This window comes from Crotalus tigris, unplaced genomic scaffold (assembly GCF_016545835.1).
Source record: "Crotalus tigris isolate CLP2741 ecotype Arizona unplaced genomic scaffold, ASM1654583v1 scf7180000024339.11422700, whole genome shotgun sequence".
In the NCBI taxonomy this organism is placed as follows: Eukaryota; Metazoa; Chordata; class Lepidosauria; order Squamata; family Viperidae; genus Crotalus; species Crotalus tigris.
The window spans coordinates 6,776,561-6,794,636 of NW_024100509.1; the positions used below are offsets into that span (position 1 = coordinate 6,776,561).

The following is an 18,076-nucleotide window of genomic DNA, read 5'->3' on the forward strand; positions in this document are numbered from 1 at the left end:
TGACCCCATCTTGCATTGTCCCAGCACCAGAGTTGCCCCCCCCCGGGCTCTATGAAAGCCACGATCCTTCAGGCAAATGTTCATGGATGCCCCACTTGTTTCTTCCCACCTTCCAATACCCGAGCAACTGCCCCAGTGCCAGAATAACCCTCTCAGGCATCCATGGAGCCCATCATTTTGCAGGCAATTCTCTGTGCACATCCCTCTTGCCTCTGCCATGATTCTCTGCTGCCAGCACCAGAGTCACCATCCCAGGGCTCCATGGAGGACATGACTCTGCGGGCAATTACCTGTGCATGCCCTGTCTACCACTGTTGTGATCCCCTGCCCCAGCACTGGAGTCACTTACCCCCAGGCCACTATGAGGCTGCAATCCTTCAGACAATGCCAGTGTAAGAGCTGCCTGCTGCTGCTGCAAGCCCCTGCTCCAGCACATAACTGATCCCTCCCAGGCCTCAACAGAGGCCACAGTTCTGTGGGCACTTGCCTGTGCACACTCCACCTGCCTCTGCTGTGAGTTCCTGTCCCAGCGCTGTAGTTGTTTTCACCAGGCTTGCACAGAGGCCATCATCCTGCCGATGATTGCCCACACATGTCCCAGGTGCCAATGCTGTGACCCCTGCCCTAGCCAGGGAGTCAACCTCCCTAGGTGACACAGAGGCCATTATCTTATGGGCAATTGCACAAGAATGCCCTGCCTGTTGCTACTGTCAACCCCTGCCCCAGCACTGGAGTTGCCCTACCCAGGCATCCAAGGAGGCCACAATCATGAGGGCAACTGCCCACATATGCTTTGCCTACCGCTGCCATGAGTTCCTATCACCAGCACCAGTCACCCCCACCAGACCTCCGTGGAGGGTATAGACTGTAGAAAATAGATATGTAATAATTACCTAACAGATAATGGTAATTCAGAAATGAGTTCTTGAATGTGACAAAAGTATGCTGCATTAAAAACTAGTACCCTTTAATTTTTTAAAAAAAAGATACATTATTTTTTTTGTATAAATTGTATTAGTTTTTATAGGGTTAGGAATAAGGTGGGGTCGGGGTTGGGGATGGGATTTGGGTTAGGGTTGGGGTTTTTCCAAATGACATTCTCAATATTTAGCAAACAGCATAATGTCTGGGTTCATGTGTTTAACAAACATTAATAGATAATGGTTAATTATCATTAATTATCATTAATCGCTCAATAGTCTTCTTACTAGTATATATTCAAAGTTACATATCACATTCCATTCTCTCTAACTTTTTTTTCTAGCCATTGATAGAAATTATCCCATGTTCTAAAATACACTGAGTCTTCTTTCTTTTATCTTTAAAGTCAATCTATCCATTTCTGCACACTCTAAAATTTTCTTAATTAGTACTTCTTCAGCTGGTAAATTTTCATTTTTCCAGTGTTGGGCAAATGCAATTCTTGCTGCAGAGTACATGTAGAATTAAATATATGCAATCTTTCTCATAATTTGCTCCTATTATTCCTAACAAAAATAATTCTGGCTTAAAGTCTATTTGTTTTTTAGTCATTTTCTCTAACCATAAATGTATTTTAACCCAAAATCTTTTTGTTTTAGGGCATGTCCACCAGATATGATAATAAGTACCTAGTCTTTGTTTGCATTTCCAACAGTTGTTTGAAGTATTTTAAAACATTTTTGCTAATCTCACTGGTGTCATATGCCATCTGTAAAACATTTTATATAAGTTTTCTATATATGCCACTGCTTTAGTTAATTTAACATTTCTTTCCCATAACTTTTCCCAGTCTTCTAATTCTATATTATATCCAGAGTTCTTTGCCCATGTTATCATTGTTTCTTTTACTTGTTCTTCCTCCATCTTTAAGTTTAACAGAAATTTATAGAGTTTCTTAATCAACTTTTCATCTGTTTTTAACGGTATCTGATCAAATTCTGTCTGTTCTTTATAGAATACCATTGTTTTAGCATCTTTTTCACATTATTGATGACAGAAGCTTATACATTTTATTGATGTTAATGCATATCATTACTGGTTTTCAAATCTGCAATAAACAAAATGGAAATTATTCTTGGTGAAAGTGTGAGAACTGTGCCCTTGAAATATGCTCTTGGTATTTTTCCCACTGATCATGCTGAGTTAGACTTGCTGGGTAGTTTAGAAACATTTGAAGGTCACAGTAACTTATATTTGCACTGTATGGCATTTACAAATCAGAGTATTTTCAATTTTTTTCTAATCAGCAATACTTAGCCATTATGGTACTTTATCTTACTTAAGATAATAGCATAGTAGCAAGTTTTTATTTTTTAAGTACTTTCTTAAACAAACAAGTAAAAATTATCTGTTATTGCGGAACATAGAATAATAGGGTTGGATGGGTCTTCTAGTCCAATCTTCTGCTGAAGCATACAAATGGTTATAATTTTTTTATGCTATAGATAATTTTGCATTTGGCTAGGTACACCAACTCTTAATTTTTTAAAAATCAGACAGCCACACTATTAGGAATTTGATCTGGGGAAAGATAATAATAGGGAAGTTTTTTGTTCCTGTTACGTTCAGCAATGTAACTTGCAATTCCATCAAGATTCTTGCGGAATTTCCTCATGGCCTCTTTCACTGGCTTCTCTATGAAGTGTTCATCTGGATATATTCCCAGAAACACCTGAATGGAGAAGACCAAAAAAATGCAATATGTTGGAAAAAGTTAACAAGGTTTTACAAATGTTATGATCAGAGTATACCAAAGAATATATCAACAGATAGCAGTTGCTGGATCCTTTGATGTAGGTGACTGAATCCAAAACACAAAAACTATCTACTAGTTCAATGTCATTGTTATCAGTACTGAAGCTGGTTGCTCTTACTGTCATTACTTTAGTACAGGGAGGTTAAACTGCTGGCCCGCGGGCCAGATGCATCATAGCAAAACTGCACCCATCTCATTGCCAGCAATGGCAAAAAAGTCACGATACGTTGTGACACATAATGTGACGTTGCAAGTTTGACACCCCTGCTTTAGTACATTTAACCTTTTATATGTTCTATAGTGTTGTGCCAAATTTTAATTCAGAGATTTAATTAAGAGATAATTTGATCCAATCTCCAAATCAAATTAATTTTCTGAATGGTATTGTTGAAATTTTCTTGTTTCTATTTCATTGTTTCGCTCACTCCTTTCTATTTATATAGCTACCCATCTTATGCAACTTTACAGGTATCCAACCTCACTACTACAATGCTTATGAACAAAAAAGGCCAGGTCTTGAAGGCTTTTTAGATGGCCAGAAAGAGATCTGCCAGACCGCAGGGGAAAGACTGTTCTCAAGAGTAGGGGTCTCTATTGAGAAACTATGGTACATCTTTGGATATAAGAGTTTATCTGCTAGTTGGGTAATCCCCCCAAATTTAACAAAACAAATACAATGTTTCTGAATCAATTCAGTGTATGCATATTAATTTGATGAGACAATAGTGTTTTTGTATTTCTGATATTGGCAACAATGTAACCATACTGTAAAAACCAAAAAAGTAATGCCTACTGTGATCGACTGTAATAATAAAATGTCTCAAATGTTTAACCATCACTGTCATCACCACCTGTCAGAACCAATGGAATACTGGAAGTATTGCATTATTTTGATTTTGTTCCACTATACTATTTCCCCCCCTCTCAATTTCTGCTCTAATTTACAATGTAAATAAATTTATATGGAAGGAAACAGAAACAAATTGATGAAACTTTTATGCTGCTGTCAAATGTCTTTTATCACCAGAGACAAGATTTTAAATTCTGTTAGGAAAATGTTAAAATAAGCCATAAAAAATGTCTTCACCCTGGTTTTCCTTGCCAGCAAAACAGGGCAAAGAGACTCATATTCCCTTTTCTTTCCCTGTGCCTTTAGGAACAGCCCACTTCCACCCCTCCAACTCCACCTCTTTGTCTCTTCTCATCTCTTACTTGATTGCTTTACAGATTTCTGTTGAGCTAGTCTGTATCTCTAAGTCATTCCCTATTTTTTTCTTCCTTTAGTATATCTCCATGCCTTCTGTGAAAGGTGCTAATCCTAATCAACAAATGCAAAAGGTAAGTCTTCCCCCCCCCATACACATAGAGAGCTTAGTCTTTTTAGAGAAATAACTGCTCTTTCCTAACTGCAGCAGCTGTGGGGTAAGTTCTGCACTTTTAGTCTGAAAAGGAACTTAAAATTTGGTTCATTTACTACAATCACTTGGAGTAGGAAGCAACTCTTCCAAGTTTGGCAGGAAAAATTATTAATACAAATTAATAATACAATACAAATACTTTCGGAAGTGGCTAGTTAGTGCCTCCTTCCTAAGACTGAGAGAGGATAACCAGGCCTTTAGTTAGTTTTCATAGCTAAGGCAGGACTTGCTAACTTCCTTTATTTTCTAATTTAGTGTCTTAACCACTAGACCAAACTGTCTCCCTTGAAAAAAAAACTGCCTTCTTTCCCTTGGTTCCAAGGAAAGAACAACAAAGGAAAGAACAACAAATTTAGTACTCATATTTAGCAATAACTTGTCACCTTTTATAGTAGCAGGGAGTTCCAAATGCACATGCTTTATTAGATCCTAAGTTGCATTAAGCAAAAATATTACTCAATATTTGGATCTGCAGTTTTTTCAACAACCTAAATCAACCAAGAATTTAATCCCTAGCTGTTTTTTTGAAACATTGCCAAACAAACTATAGTCGGAAAACATATTTTGAGTAAATTATTCACAAGATTTCCCAAAACAGAACTCTTCTCCTATTTCTTGAGGGAAAGGGAAAAAAAATGGAAATCTTTAGAATTTGCAGGACAGATATCAAAAGAAAAATATCAAGAGAGGCACCTGGACCTTAATAAAGGCTACAAAAGATTTAAGAAATTGCCTAAAAAACCCCAGAATATCAGGAGAATATGATCCCAGCTGGGCAACAGTGAGGTCCAGGCTTCACATTCCAGAATTCAACCTACAGGGATGCTTGGAAAGAAAGGGGGGCACATCTGCAGCCCTTTCCGTCACTTCCCCAAGCCTTTGAATCCTGATCTATAATCAACAAGTGAAAATAAGCAAGTGTACAATACACATTGAAAGAAATGCCTCGGCCTTACTCCCAACTGCTTAGGATACAATTGATTAGGATCAGCACCTTTTACAGAAGGTATGGAGGTATTGTCAGGACCCACCTCAGCTAATCATCCAAGAAAGCAGAACTCTTGAAACAGGCATTGTCTCAAAAGGAACTTTTATTAGGGACTAGTGATAGCAGGGAATGTAAGGCGAGATCTGAAGAAAAGCAATATGCCCCCTCCCACCAAAGTCATAATGTCCGTTTGAACTCCAGCCAATCCACAGGTGGCTCGATGGCCGGCTGACTGGTACGGTAGGCTCGATAGGCTCGCATCTCAAGGTCTTCTCCAGCTTTCCTTTCCTTGCAACTGACTCCTAGATAAAGAGACCTGCATTCCATACTCAAAAGGAGGCCAGACAAAGAAAGAGGAAAGCGAAAATTACCAACATATTCCCCCATGCACCCCTTCCCCCAACAGAATGGCAGGCCCCAAAAGAATAGAAGGCAAAAGAAAATAGGCGAGGGGTTTTGGGGTCTGACAAGTATACTAAAGGAAGAAAAGAAAAAACAGAATGACTTAGAGAGACAGATTAGCTCAACAGAAATCTGTAGTAGAGCAATCAAGTAGATGAGGAGAGACAGAGACGTGGAGTGGGGTGGGGTGGATAACATGCAGGCAGAATTTGGAAAGTCCAAGGCTTAAATATATCATTGGGAAATATGCACAGATTTGAGGACAGAAATAAATAGACATTTGCAGATAAGAATATCTCATGATTTACAGACAGACAATTTCCACCCACAATACATAAAATCCAAAATAAAAATGTTCCTTTTAAATGAGTTTAGAAGATTCCCTCCTGATGGATCTTGGGCTGTTATTAAAGGCACAGGGAGAGAGAAAAGGGAACATGGCTCTCTTTGCTCTGTTTTGCTGACCAGGCAAAGCATGGTGAATGTATTTTTTTAAAGCTTATTTTAACATTTTCCTAACAAAATTTAAAATCTTGTCTCTGGTGATAAAAGACATTTGACAGCTTCATAAAAGTTTCATCAATTTCCATGCAGTATTTCACTATTCTTTCACCTCAAGGACACACAAAGACTTTAATACACATACAAACACAAAGACAGAAAATCCTCCAGAACTCTTAGTTTTACACAACATGGTCAATTTCATCTTAGATCTTAGTTTGGTTCTTGTTCAAATGTACTTGTAAAGAAGGCTTAGCAATTCTTCAATCAGCTGTATAAGTAACCCATTTTTATTAACTTTCTTCTCAATAAACACACACACAAGAGAAGAAAGATCAGTTATTATTTTTTCTTTTTTTAACCACACCTGCACCTTCCCCCTGAACAGCCAAATGTTGCTGGCTGTTGCCAAAGCCACACCACCCCTGCTTTCCAGCCCTGCTGCTTCCAAAGCCCCATCCCTCTCATCAGAAGGCATGCACCAGAAGTGTGCCAGAAGCATCAGAGGTGCATTTAATTGTCCCATGGGGGGAATCGGCTGTGCAGATTTGTGTTACAGTGCATCAGCTGTGACTAGGCAGTGTTGGAGAAGCGGCGTTAATAATAATGGCAGCAGTATTTCACCAGTGGAAGGTCAGCTATGGACAAAGGCCCACAGTGGGTCAGCTGAGCTGGAAAAGCTGGAGTGAAATGGGCATGATCATTTGGCCCTGATGAATTGTCTTAGGCACTTTTTGACAGTCTATTTTACCAGCTGACAAGCATATTCCAACTGAAGTGTAGCCTGAACCTCCTTCCTTATAATTTTAGGCCAAGTCATTATAATTTTAACCTATTGTTTTGGGTCCTCCCCCATCCTATATTTGGGCGTTAGGTTTTTCCATTTCAGATGCAGAACTTTATATGACCTATTAAATTCCGTCCTATTCATTTCAACTTTCAGTTCAAGTTGGTCTAGATCTTTCCAACTAAAGTATTAGTTACCCCAATTTTGTGCTTCTTGAAGATTTTAGAAATGCCCCTGTACTGCTTCATTCAAATAATTGATAAAAATGTTGAGCAATAGCCTGTGAAGTTGTGAAATTTCTTGGAAGGAAGTTCCAAGTGAAGTCCTATGGAACTTCACTTGAAACTTCCTTCCAAGATGAAGTAGAGTTATTTACATAATTATTTAGGTGTGTGCATTCAGCCAACTGTTAAGTCCATATAACAGTAGTATCATCTAGCCCTTATTTTACTTTTATGAATATTTTTTAGCATTTTATTAAAGGCTTTCCTTGAGGTCCATGTACACAATACTTCCCTCTAGTGTACTAAAACACAGATTTCCATGAAGAATGTGGAGTCTGGATTTTACTTTTATGTTATAAATTTAAAAATTTATAACAATTCTCACTTCATTTTCCTGAAATTGACTCAAAGCCCAAACAGCACCAAGATGCCAACAAGACCGTCCCCTATCAGGTAAACTCTTGATGATATAGTCAATGGTGGTTTTCCCCTTTTCTATAGGTGGCGGGCCGCGCATAGTTGGAGGAGCATTTGGAATCCAGGAGCACCAATCATACTGGAAAATTAAAGACAACAGCTAGTGAGATAAAATATTAGGCATTATTAAGAAATTAAATGAAGAAATAATAGAACAATAATATTGCAAAAAGGCATGGAATCTGTCTATTGAATTAAGTGACCTTAAACAAAGATAGTCAAGAATTTTTATGTGAATGGAAAATACTTCTATTTACACAGAAATAATTGTGAGGCATTCCTGCATCTATCTCCTCATATTTTACACTATTACAAAAGTAGAAAACTTTATACAGAAAGTCCTTGTTTAATGACTATTCACAATTACTATCCTGATGAACATGACAGCATTGAATACATCAAATAGCTTCACTATGAACCTGATTAAAACGTGGTTAGTTTCAGGCAGCAGGGTTCTAATCTGATTAAAACCACAAAGCTGAGCTTATTAACTTCCACTTGGCATTTTTAGGGAAGTGCTGTGCTGTGGAGAAAAGTAGCTCAGAAAGAGGTGGCTTCCATAAGAGGAATTAACAGAGATAAAAGATGAACTCATCATACCTTACAAATCTCTCATTTGTAACTTTGAGGAACAGAAGAAGCAAAGACTGAGATTTGAAACTACAAAGCAACGATATTTTAAGGAGGAGAGAAACAGACACCTGACACAGAGGATGGGACTCTTATTCTTTCAAAGCTTACTGCAAGCAACAAAAATAGATCTACTGGCTGAAATGGAAGCATCTTTATGGAAACCTATCTGGCATAGGAAAAAAGCCAGAATTAGATTGAAAAGAGAAATTTAAAATGGTGTAATGGAATAAAAGACAACACTGGATTTACGGACTGTTTTAAGGATCAAGGCTGATAGATATTTTAAACAGATTAAGAATGTACTGGATCTGTGTATTCATGTACTGAATAATAGACTCAATTTGATGAAAATCATTTTGTATTGGAATTGAAAAAATGATGACTATTTAGATTGGATGGTTTCAATAATCGATGGAGTGTTTTAAATTAGTAAGATGACCTTTTTGTATGACAACAAAGACGTGATAAGGCATGATAAGTAATTGGAGAAAATTTGAATTCTGTTTAATGAACTTGAATGAATTAAGGTTTAGTATTATTTTGTTATTTTAAAGAGATGGATTGATTGTGGGATTTTATATGTATAGGGTTCATTAATACGTTATTGCTATTAGGATATTTACTGTGTTGTGAAAGAAGAAACAAATGAGATTGGTGATAAAATGAGGGATGTGAGAGATTAAGAATTAGAATTGATAATTTGTTGTTTTAAAGCTAAACTATGGTAATTGTAAACTGATAAAGTTATAAAACAGGTTGAGCAGTTATAGAAATTTAAAATAGAAATGGAATATTTTAAATGTATTATGTTATTCAAGGGAAATAGAGAGGGGATAGCGAAATATATTGTGCTGAGCTGTTTATATATGTCTTTACTTTTGAATGTTTGACCACCCAAACACCATGGTGGGTCTTGAGTACTTTTTCTTAAGAAATTAAAAAACTAATAAAATGTGTTTAAAAAAATAACTAGACAAAACTATTTTGAATCTGGTAGATTATGTCCATGTACTCTTACAAAATAAAGTATTTAGAAAGAGGTGGCTTGTTCCTCTCTGCAGTAGAGGAAAACAGAACAAAATGGCACAGAAATGTCCAAAACTAGCAATGGGAAATAGTCACTCATACCCCTTTAAGGGGAGAGAGCTGAAACAGATAGTTACACATCTTGGGGCCTTGAGCCCCACCCCACTCAAAGGACATATAGGCTACATCAGCTCAGCTTCCAGTACAATTTGTCTGACCAAGGGATTGAGCGGATCTGCACCAAATGGTACACTTACCAATAAAAACCTAATTCCCCCAATCTAAGTGACCGGCTCCAAAACATGGTGCAGGACATAATGAATAGCACCCATTACGTTTTAAAGCCATTGGGGATCTGCAGGAGAAAGAGGTCCCTTTAGAATTCTACCATTTCTATTTATAGTACCAGTACATAGCTAGAACAAAGCCTCCTAATAAGAGGGATGAAAGGTGAACTATGGGTTACATAGCTACAGTGCCCTGAGTAATCCTATATTGGGCGAGTGGAGGCAACTTACCCATTAATCACTTTGGAAACAAATTTGCAAGAAGCAAGGAAAGCTGTTAGACATGTTGGGGAGGAAAGTAGAGAATTTGGGGAAGATGCAAGTAATAAAAGAAAAATGAGAAAGAAGAGGAAGAGACAATAGAAATAGGAATCTGTGGATTGCACCTCATGAAGATAAAATAGGGCCTCAGATTAGATTAGCACATCTCAGCTAAAGAGCTGAGGTATGCAAGAAGTACAAATTAGGAGATAAACAGCAAAACTAAGACAACTATAAAGGTCTCAAATGTCTCTATATATTGTCTGTATATACATTGACTTATAACAGTTAGTTTAGTTTATAACATTGCTGAAAAAAGTGACTTAATGACCATTTTTCACAACTTACGACCATTGCAGCATCCCCATGGTACGTAATCTAAATTAAGATGCTCAGCAACTGACTCATATTTATGACAGTTGTAGTGTCCCAGCATTATGTGATCACCTTTGTAGCCATCTGACAAGCAAAGTCAATGGGGAAACCAGATTCACTTAATAATCGTGTTATTAATTTAAAACTGCAGTGATTCACTTAACAACTGTGAAAAGAAAGGTCGTAAAATGAGGCAAAACTAATTTTACAAATGTCTCGCTTAGCAACATCAATTTTGGGCTCAATTGTGGTCGTACCAATGCTCATAGTATGAGGAACAAACAGCGAGAGCTTGAAATTTTAGTATAGGGGAGGCAAGTATGAAATTGTAACTATTACTGAAACTTGGTGGGATAGAACCCATGCCTGGAACACACAGCTAGATAGGATACATATTGTTGAAAAGGAACCGACCCAATAAAAGAGAAGGCGGGGTTGTGTTGTATATAAATAATTACTACAGTACACGTCCAGAGAAATACAGAATACTAGGGATGAAAGCCTTCTTGAAAGTATTTTGGTAAATATTAGAGGAAAAAGCAATGACTTTGCTACAGGTGTGTACTATAGGCCACCTAACCAAGCAGAGAAAATAGATCAACTCTTTGCTAATCAATTAGCTAAGGTATGCAAGAAACCCAACACTGTAGTAATGGGGGGCTTTAACTATCCTGACATCACCTGGGAAACAAACTCTGCAGTGAGTGGGAGATCAAATAGGTTCTTGATGTGCTTATCTGACAATTTTGTCATACAAAAAGCAGAGAAGGGAACTAGGAGGTCAGGAATAGAGTATAGAGTAGAGTAGAGTAGAGTAGAGTAGAGTAGAGTAGAGTAGAATAGAATAGAATAGAATAGAATAGAATAGAACCTTGGAGGTCTTCTAATCCAGCCCCCTGCTCCAGCAGGAGAACTTATACCATCTCAGACAGGAAATGGTTGAGGGATTACAAGTTATAGGAAATTTGGGGAAGAACAACCATAACATACTTGGATTCACCAAAATGCAACCACAAGTAACTGAGTCAAGTCAAACTAGTGTTTTAGGTTTTATGAGAGTTGACTTCAACAAGCTAAGAGGAAGGATTCCATAGATGGATATCCTAAAAGGAAAAACAGTTCAAGATGCCTGAGAAACCCTGAAAAATGAGATAATGAAGGCCCAAGAAAAAACAATGCCACACAGAGAGAAAAAAGAGACTGCAGATGGGACCAGCATGGTTGCATAAAGAGCTCTTTGAGAAGTTGAGGGACAAAAAGGTCAAATATAAAAAATGGAAAGAGGGACACGTAATTAAGAATACCAATAAACAGCCCAAAGCTCAAGGAGAGAGTCAGAAAAGTTAAGGCCCAGAATGAATTAAAACTAATTCCTTTCATTATGTAAGGAACAATGTAAGGAAAGTCAAGGAAATGACAGGTCCAACTAATGGGAGCAAATGACAGTGACAAATAGCAGGAAGAAAGCAGAACTAAATTCCTACTTTGCATCTGTTTTTATGCAAAAGAAAGAACCAAAATGCTATCGATCAAAAGCAGCACTGAAAGAGACAGAACAGGTATACAAGAAAAAATAGGCAAGGCATTAATAAGGGAATACCTATTCACCCTGGATGAGTTTTCATCCCAAGGTTTTGAAGGAGCTGGCAAATGTAATTTCAGAACCACTGAATGTAAATGTCAGAACTGCCATCTCATGTCTAATGTTCAGTAACAGTCTGCCATGAACCCTGGGAGGAGGCTGAGGGTGAATGCTTGGGGGGAAAAGTGAAAGTTACAAAAGTGAAGGTGCCTCTCCGAGATGGCATTTCAAGGTTGCCTCGCTATGAGAAGAATGCAGCTGCGAGCCAGCCTATGATCTGAGTGGCTGCATCAAAAACATCTTTTTGGAGATTGATTGGACGATGGGGTCAGCAATGGAAAGTGCCTAAGCCTGGAAAAGTTTTATTTGGGGAATTGGTGCATTAATTTCAATTCTGGCTTTGCACTACTGTATTTCATTTGGCTTCTAGTAAATCATGTTTTTCTCAACCCAATGGTGTTAAGAATCATGTTTACTTAAAAGCTCAAGTTGAGGCTGGACTGACTTAAGCCAGAATTTCATTACCAATCGACCTGGAGAAATAATCTACCATGGGGGTTGTGCAAATCATGCCTGTCTCCAATTATGAACAAGTGGAGAAGGAAAGTGGGGGAGATGCCACAGCAAGACCAGAGAACAGATCAATCAGAATAGAGTTGGAAGGGAATTTGGAGGTTTTGTAGTCCAGCCCCCTGCTCAGACAAATGACTCTCCAGTCACTTCTTAAAAACTCCATAACTTCTGAAGGCAAGCTTTTCCACTGGTTAATTGTCCTTACTGTTAGGAATTTCCTCCTTAATTCCAGGTTGCTTCTCTCCTTGATTTCCATCCATTATGTCTTGTCCTCCCCTCTGGTATTTTGGAAAACAAATTGACTTCCTCCTCTTTATGGCAGCCTCTCAAATACTGGAATACTGCTATCATGTCTCCCCTAGTCCTTCTTTTGCTCTAGACTAGCCAAACCCAAATCCTGCAACTGTTTTTCATATGTTTAGTCTCCAGGCCTTTAATCATCTTAGTTACTCTTCTTCCCACTTTTTCCAAAGTCTCGACATCTTTTTTTTGTAATGTGGAGTACAGGGGAGTATAGGGAAAATAAGATGATTGGAGAAAAACTAATGTTCCAATCTTTTAAAAAGGGAAATAAGTGATCCCAAGAAGCATTTTTATCCCTGCTATAGCTGAGGGAATTGAGGGGATACTTACTGTTATGTCCTGGGCCTGTGATTGACAGAGCAGGTGCAAGAAGCTGCACAGAGACCCGGGCAGGCCACGTGGCTGTCCAGGCCAGACAGGCTGTCTCTAGCCTATTGCGCACGTGCAAAGTGGGGAAATACGTTGCATTTATTGGCTGACACTGTTCCCTGCAAAAGGGTATAAAAGGGATCCGCGCCATTTTGTGTTGGTTCTGTTGAAGCTTGAATAAAGAAGCAACTGTTGTTACACCTGCCTTGTCTCAATGCCTTACCAATGCACAGAACAGAACATTGGCGATGAAGGTGGGATTGTGCTGCAAGCGAACAACAAAAGAATATTAGCTGACTCACCACGGGAGGCCAAAGTGCTTGGAAGTTCGGCGTTCCGACTTGTGCGACTCTGCCTGCCAGTATGAAAACGCTGGAGGAGAGCTTAGCAAGATTCGCCCTGGAACCCCTTTGCAAGCCTGAGCAGCACGAGGCGTTGATGAGGCCGCCAAGAAGGAACGATGGCTAAGATAGGGTGTTTGTCCGAATTCGATACAGCGCACCCTGAAGGTTGGAGTTCATACGTTGCCAGAGTAGAAAACTACTTTCGGGTAAACCAAGTTCGGGAGGACGGGCTCAAAGCCGCAATGTTACTGTGTGTCTGTGGGCAAGAGACATTTGATATTGCTGAAAATCTGGTTGCCCCAGCACCTCTGGAATCCATTGCTTATACTGAGCTTAAGAAACTGTTAAAGGAACATTTTGAACCAAAGCTATCAGTGATTGCATGGCGTCATGCATTTGAACAGCAGGACCAATGTCCAGGAGAGTCTGCTGTGGACTTTATTGCTGCTTTGCGGCAAGCTGCAAGATCCTGTGAGTTCAAAGACTTAGAAGAACAGCTACGTGATCGGCTAGTTTGTGGCTTGAGGAGCCGAGAACTGCAGCAAAAGATTTTTGCAAGGGAAGACGTTTCCTTCCAGGATGTACTAAGGGAGATCACAGCCGACGAAGTAGCGAGAGGAACTGTTAAGGCCTTGCAGCTTTCCAAGAACCCTACAAGTTCAGGCTCAATCCATCAAGAGGTTGCTCAAGAGGTATCCGAACTGGATTCCGAAAATGAGGTCGACTGTCTGCAGCAGCCAGCAGAGAGAAGGCCCCAGGAGCGTGCTGACAAGGGGACTGACAAGGCAGTTCTGTTCCCTCGGTGTTTTGGATGTGGAGGACGCCACAAGCACTCCGACTGCCGTTTTCACTCTGCTACTTGCCGGGCATCTGTCCATCTGTCCATCTCTGCACATTCCAATATTTTCCTGATTATTTCTTCTTCTGATGGCAGTCCTTCATTCTTCCAGTATTGTGCAAAAATTATTCTCGCTGCTGTAGTAATGTGTAAGATTAAATATAATTTCTGCTTATTAGTCTTTTCAGGCATAATACCTAGTAAAAAAAGTTCAGGTTTAAAATCCACTTGTTCACCCAATATTTTTTCTAACCACATATGTATCTTTCTCCAATAGGCCTTTGCCTTACCACATGTCCACCAGATGTGATAATATATGCCTATGTTATGTTTACATTTCCAACATCTATTTGACATATTTTTAAACAATTTTGCTAATCTTACAGCAAGGTATTTTGGAACCTGTGGATACCAGTCTATGGGAAACACCCATAGTCACACCACTCAAGGCCAACGGGGAAGTCCGCATTTGTGCAGATTATAAATGCACGCTAAACAAAGTGTTACAGCAGCATTCTTATCCAGTGCCTGTGGTGAGCCACATTTTTGCCTCACTCAAAGGAGGCCGAGTTTTTGCCAAACTCGATTTGGCTTAGGCCTATCAACAGCTACCAGTTGATGATGCAATGGCAGAGGGCCAGACGATTGTAACACACCGGGGAGCTTTCAAAGTCAGAAGACTGCAGTTCAGGGTTAACGTAGCCCCTGGCATTTTCCAAAGTGTGATGGAGTGAACGCTCCATAACATTCTGAGAGTTTGCCCAAATTCCGATGATGTCTTCATCGCAGGGGAATCAATCAAAAACCTGGCTGAAAGGCTTTGGTCTGTTTTGCTGCGTTTCTGCGAAGCGGGGCTGAAGGAAAAATGCAAAACTGGAGTAACTTCCACTGAATTCCTGGGGTTTCGCATAGATGCCGAAGGCATCCATCCTGCTGAATCTAAGCTCAAAGCGATTCAGCAGATCCCAAGTCCCAAGTTGAAGAGCGAGTTTCAAGCCTTCCTTGGACTTCTAAATTTTTACCATTCCTTCCTCCCTAACAAGGCTGCAGTGGCAGAATCGTTACACCAGCTCTTGGACAAACAGGCTCCATGGAAGTGGACACAAGTCCATAAACGGAGTTTTGCTGAGGTCAAGGCATTGTTGTCTTCAAATGCGGTTCTCGCTCATTTCAATGAGCAGCTGCCGGTGTGTATAGCCTGTGATGCATCCCCTTATGGGATCGGGGCTGTCTTAAGTCACCTCAAGGCCGATGGAACACAAGTTCCTGTGGCCTACTATTTAAGGACTCTGTCTTCTGCTGAGCGTAATTATGCAAAGATAGACAGAGAAGCCTTGGCCATAGTGGCTGGCATAAAAAAGTTCCATGACTTTTTGTATGGTCACCACTTCACGGTCTTTACAGACCACAAGTCACTGCTGGGGTTGTTCACAACGAACAAGCAAACCCCACACATAATTTCTCCTAGAATATTGAGGTGGTCAATTTTCCTTTCTGCGTATGACTACTCCCTGGTTCACAAACCAGGCAAAGAAATGGGCCATGCAGATGGCCTTAGTAGGTTATCTCTACAGCTTGTAGAGTCAGATCCTGCTCCAGCTAACCACATTCTGGCTATCCAGGATTTGCCTGAGTCTCCCCTCAATGCAGGGGATGTGGCTGCAGAAACAGCCACTGATCACACGCTAACAGGATGGCCTGACACGTGTCCTGGCACCAATTTTAAGAGTTTCTGGAAAAGGAAGCATGAGCTATCCACCTTTAAGGGTTGTGTCCTGTGGGGTAGCAGGGTAGTGATCCCAACCTCATTGAGGACTAGAGTCTTGCAGTCTCTGCATGAGGGACATCCGGGAATAGTCAGGATGAAAGCGCTTGTGCGCAGCTATCTCTGGTGGCCTGGGCTTGATAAGGAGATTGAGACCCAGGTCCAGGGGTGCCACATTTGCCAACAGTCCAAGCCTGAAATGCCACAAGCTCCTGTACACAGGTGGGAGGATACACATGCTCCTTGGTCAAGGGTTCATATCGACTACGCTGGCCCCTTTCAGGGGCAATTCTTCCTCATTGTTGTGGACAGTCACTCTAAATGGCTAGAGGTCATTCCAGTGTCCACCATGACTACTGCTAGGACCATCCAGGTGCTGAGAGGGATCTTCACCTCTCATGGGCTGCCAGATGTCCTTGTCTCCGACAACAGGCCTCAATTCACCTCTTCAGAGTTCCAGGCTTTCCAGCAAGCCAACACGATTCGTCATGCTACTTCGGCACTCTTTCATCCAGCTTCCAGCGCATGGTGCGCACAACCAAAGATGCCTTGAAGAGGCTCACTCACAGGAGCTGGCACCACAGGTTAGCTGATTTTCTCCTTTGCCACCGCACCACACCTTGCACAGCTACAGGCAAGAGCCCAGCTGAACTCTTCTGGGGTCGCTGTCTCATTACCAAACTGGATAGATTGCACCCAGACTGGGTGGCTTCACAGATGTCACAGCTGCAGGCATTGAGGAGACTACAGGTGGGCAATCTGGTTTGGGCAAGAAACTATGGACCTGGAGATCTCTGGGTGACACCAGTGGTCTGCAAAGTTACTGGGCCACTGTCATACAAAGTGGCCTTGGCAGATGGTCGCGTGCTGCATCAGCATATTGACCAGCTGCGATGGAGACTACCTAGTCACCCTTCCGCTACTGACTCTGCTCTCAGGGGGGAGGACCATGATCACGATCATGGATCTCAGTCTCTCTGCGAAAGCGGGGGGTTTGCATTCTGCAATTAGGCATTTTGCCAACGAGGCGGATCCTGACTCTGGCAATGGGTCCATGGGACATTTCACGCAACCGTTTTTTCATGCCACTCCTACTGCTGGCATTGTGCCTACGGGACAATGCTCCCAACAGGGGTCTCTCGCTGACCTGGGGAATTCCATCCCACCAAGGAACTCTGATCTGGGCTTACCAGAAAGAGCCAGCCAAAGTCAAATGGACAAAGGGTTGGGCTTACCGGACCAGGCCAGTTAGCAAGATGCAGGTTCGCCTGTATCAATTGGGCCTCAAAGTCCCGGTCTGCCGAGCCTGGCAGGCGAGCTTGCAGACCGGGCACTTGCAGTAGCTCTGAGACGCTCGGAGCAGGTAAGATTATGTAAGGTTCCTGTCAGTAAGCTGGCAGACCTAAGGGTTCCCTAGAAATAAGAACACGCTCAAAAGGGTAACCTTGTAGTAGTTAAAAAATAGTAGTGTATATATTTTTGAACTAAGAGGAGAGGGGTGTTATGTCCTGGGCCTGTGATTCATAGAGCAGATGCAAGAAGTTGCAGGGAGACCCGGGCAGACCATGTGGCTGCCCAGGCTAGACAGGCTGTCTCCAGCCTATTGCGCACGTGCAAAGTGGGGAAATACATTGCATTTATTGGCTGATGCTGTTCTCTGCAAAAGGGTATAAAAGGGATCCATGCCATTTTGTGTTGGTTCTGTTGAAGCTTGAATAAAGAAGCAACTGTTGTTACACCTGCCTAGTCTCAATGCCTTACCAATGCACAAAACAGAACACTTACCAAGTCAACAGATGACAAATGGAACAGCTAATATTTAAATAAAAAAAGGGACCGAAATGCATAGAATGGAATTTAACAGAGAGAAGTTCTACATTTCAACTGAAAAAATATGAAGTTCAAATATAGAGTGGGAAAGAACTGTGTGTCTTTGTTGAACACTAAAATAGAATAGAATAGAACAGAACAGAACAGAACTGGAAGGACCATGGAGGTCTTCTAGTCCAGCCCCTGTTCAAGCAGGAGAACCTATACAATTTCAGATAAGTGACTGTATAGTCTCTTCTTAAAATCTCCAGTGATGGAGCACCTGTGATTTCTGAAGGCAAGCTATTTCACTGGTTAATTGTCCTCACTGTCAGGAAGTTTCTCCTAAATTCAGGTTACTTCTTTCTTTGATTAGT

The 18,076-nt window shown here is 40.8% G+C and overlaps 2 protein-coding genes across 3 annotated transcripts in view; one reads left to right on the forward strand and one right to left on the reverse strand.

The window, feature by feature from the left end:
* PCDH1 (protocadherin 1) overlaps positions 1-8,887 on the forward strand; it is a 347,254-nt gene extending 338,367 nt beyond the window's left edge. Inside the window, exons 7-8 of the mRNA XM_039326008.1 lie at positions 4,022-4,075; positions 7,559-8,887. Of these exons, the coding sequence (XP_039181942.1) occupies positions 4,022-4,053 (32 nt within the window). The 3' untranslated portion in view covers positions 4,054-4,075; positions 7,559-8,887. The remainder of the gene's footprint in view (positions 1-4,021; positions 4,076-7,558) is intronic.
* The window catches only part of ALOX5 (arachidonate 5-lipoxygenase), a 195,086-nt gene continuing 179,223 nt past the window's right edge, over positions 2,214-18,076 (reverse strand). Inside the window, exons 13-14 of one of the 2 annotated variants that reach the window (XM_039326022.1) lie at positions 7,443-7,613; positions 2,214-2,653 (exon numbers count right to left, since the gene is read on the reverse strand). In XM_039326022.1, the coding sequence (XP_039181956.1) occupies positions 2,474-2,653; positions 7,443-7,613 (351 nt within the window). In that variant the 3' untranslated portion in view covers positions 2,214-2,473. Of the gene's footprint in view, positions 2,654-7,442; positions 7,614-18,076 lie in introns of those variants that run through there. The other variant, XR_005554610.1, reaches the window with a different exon arrangement.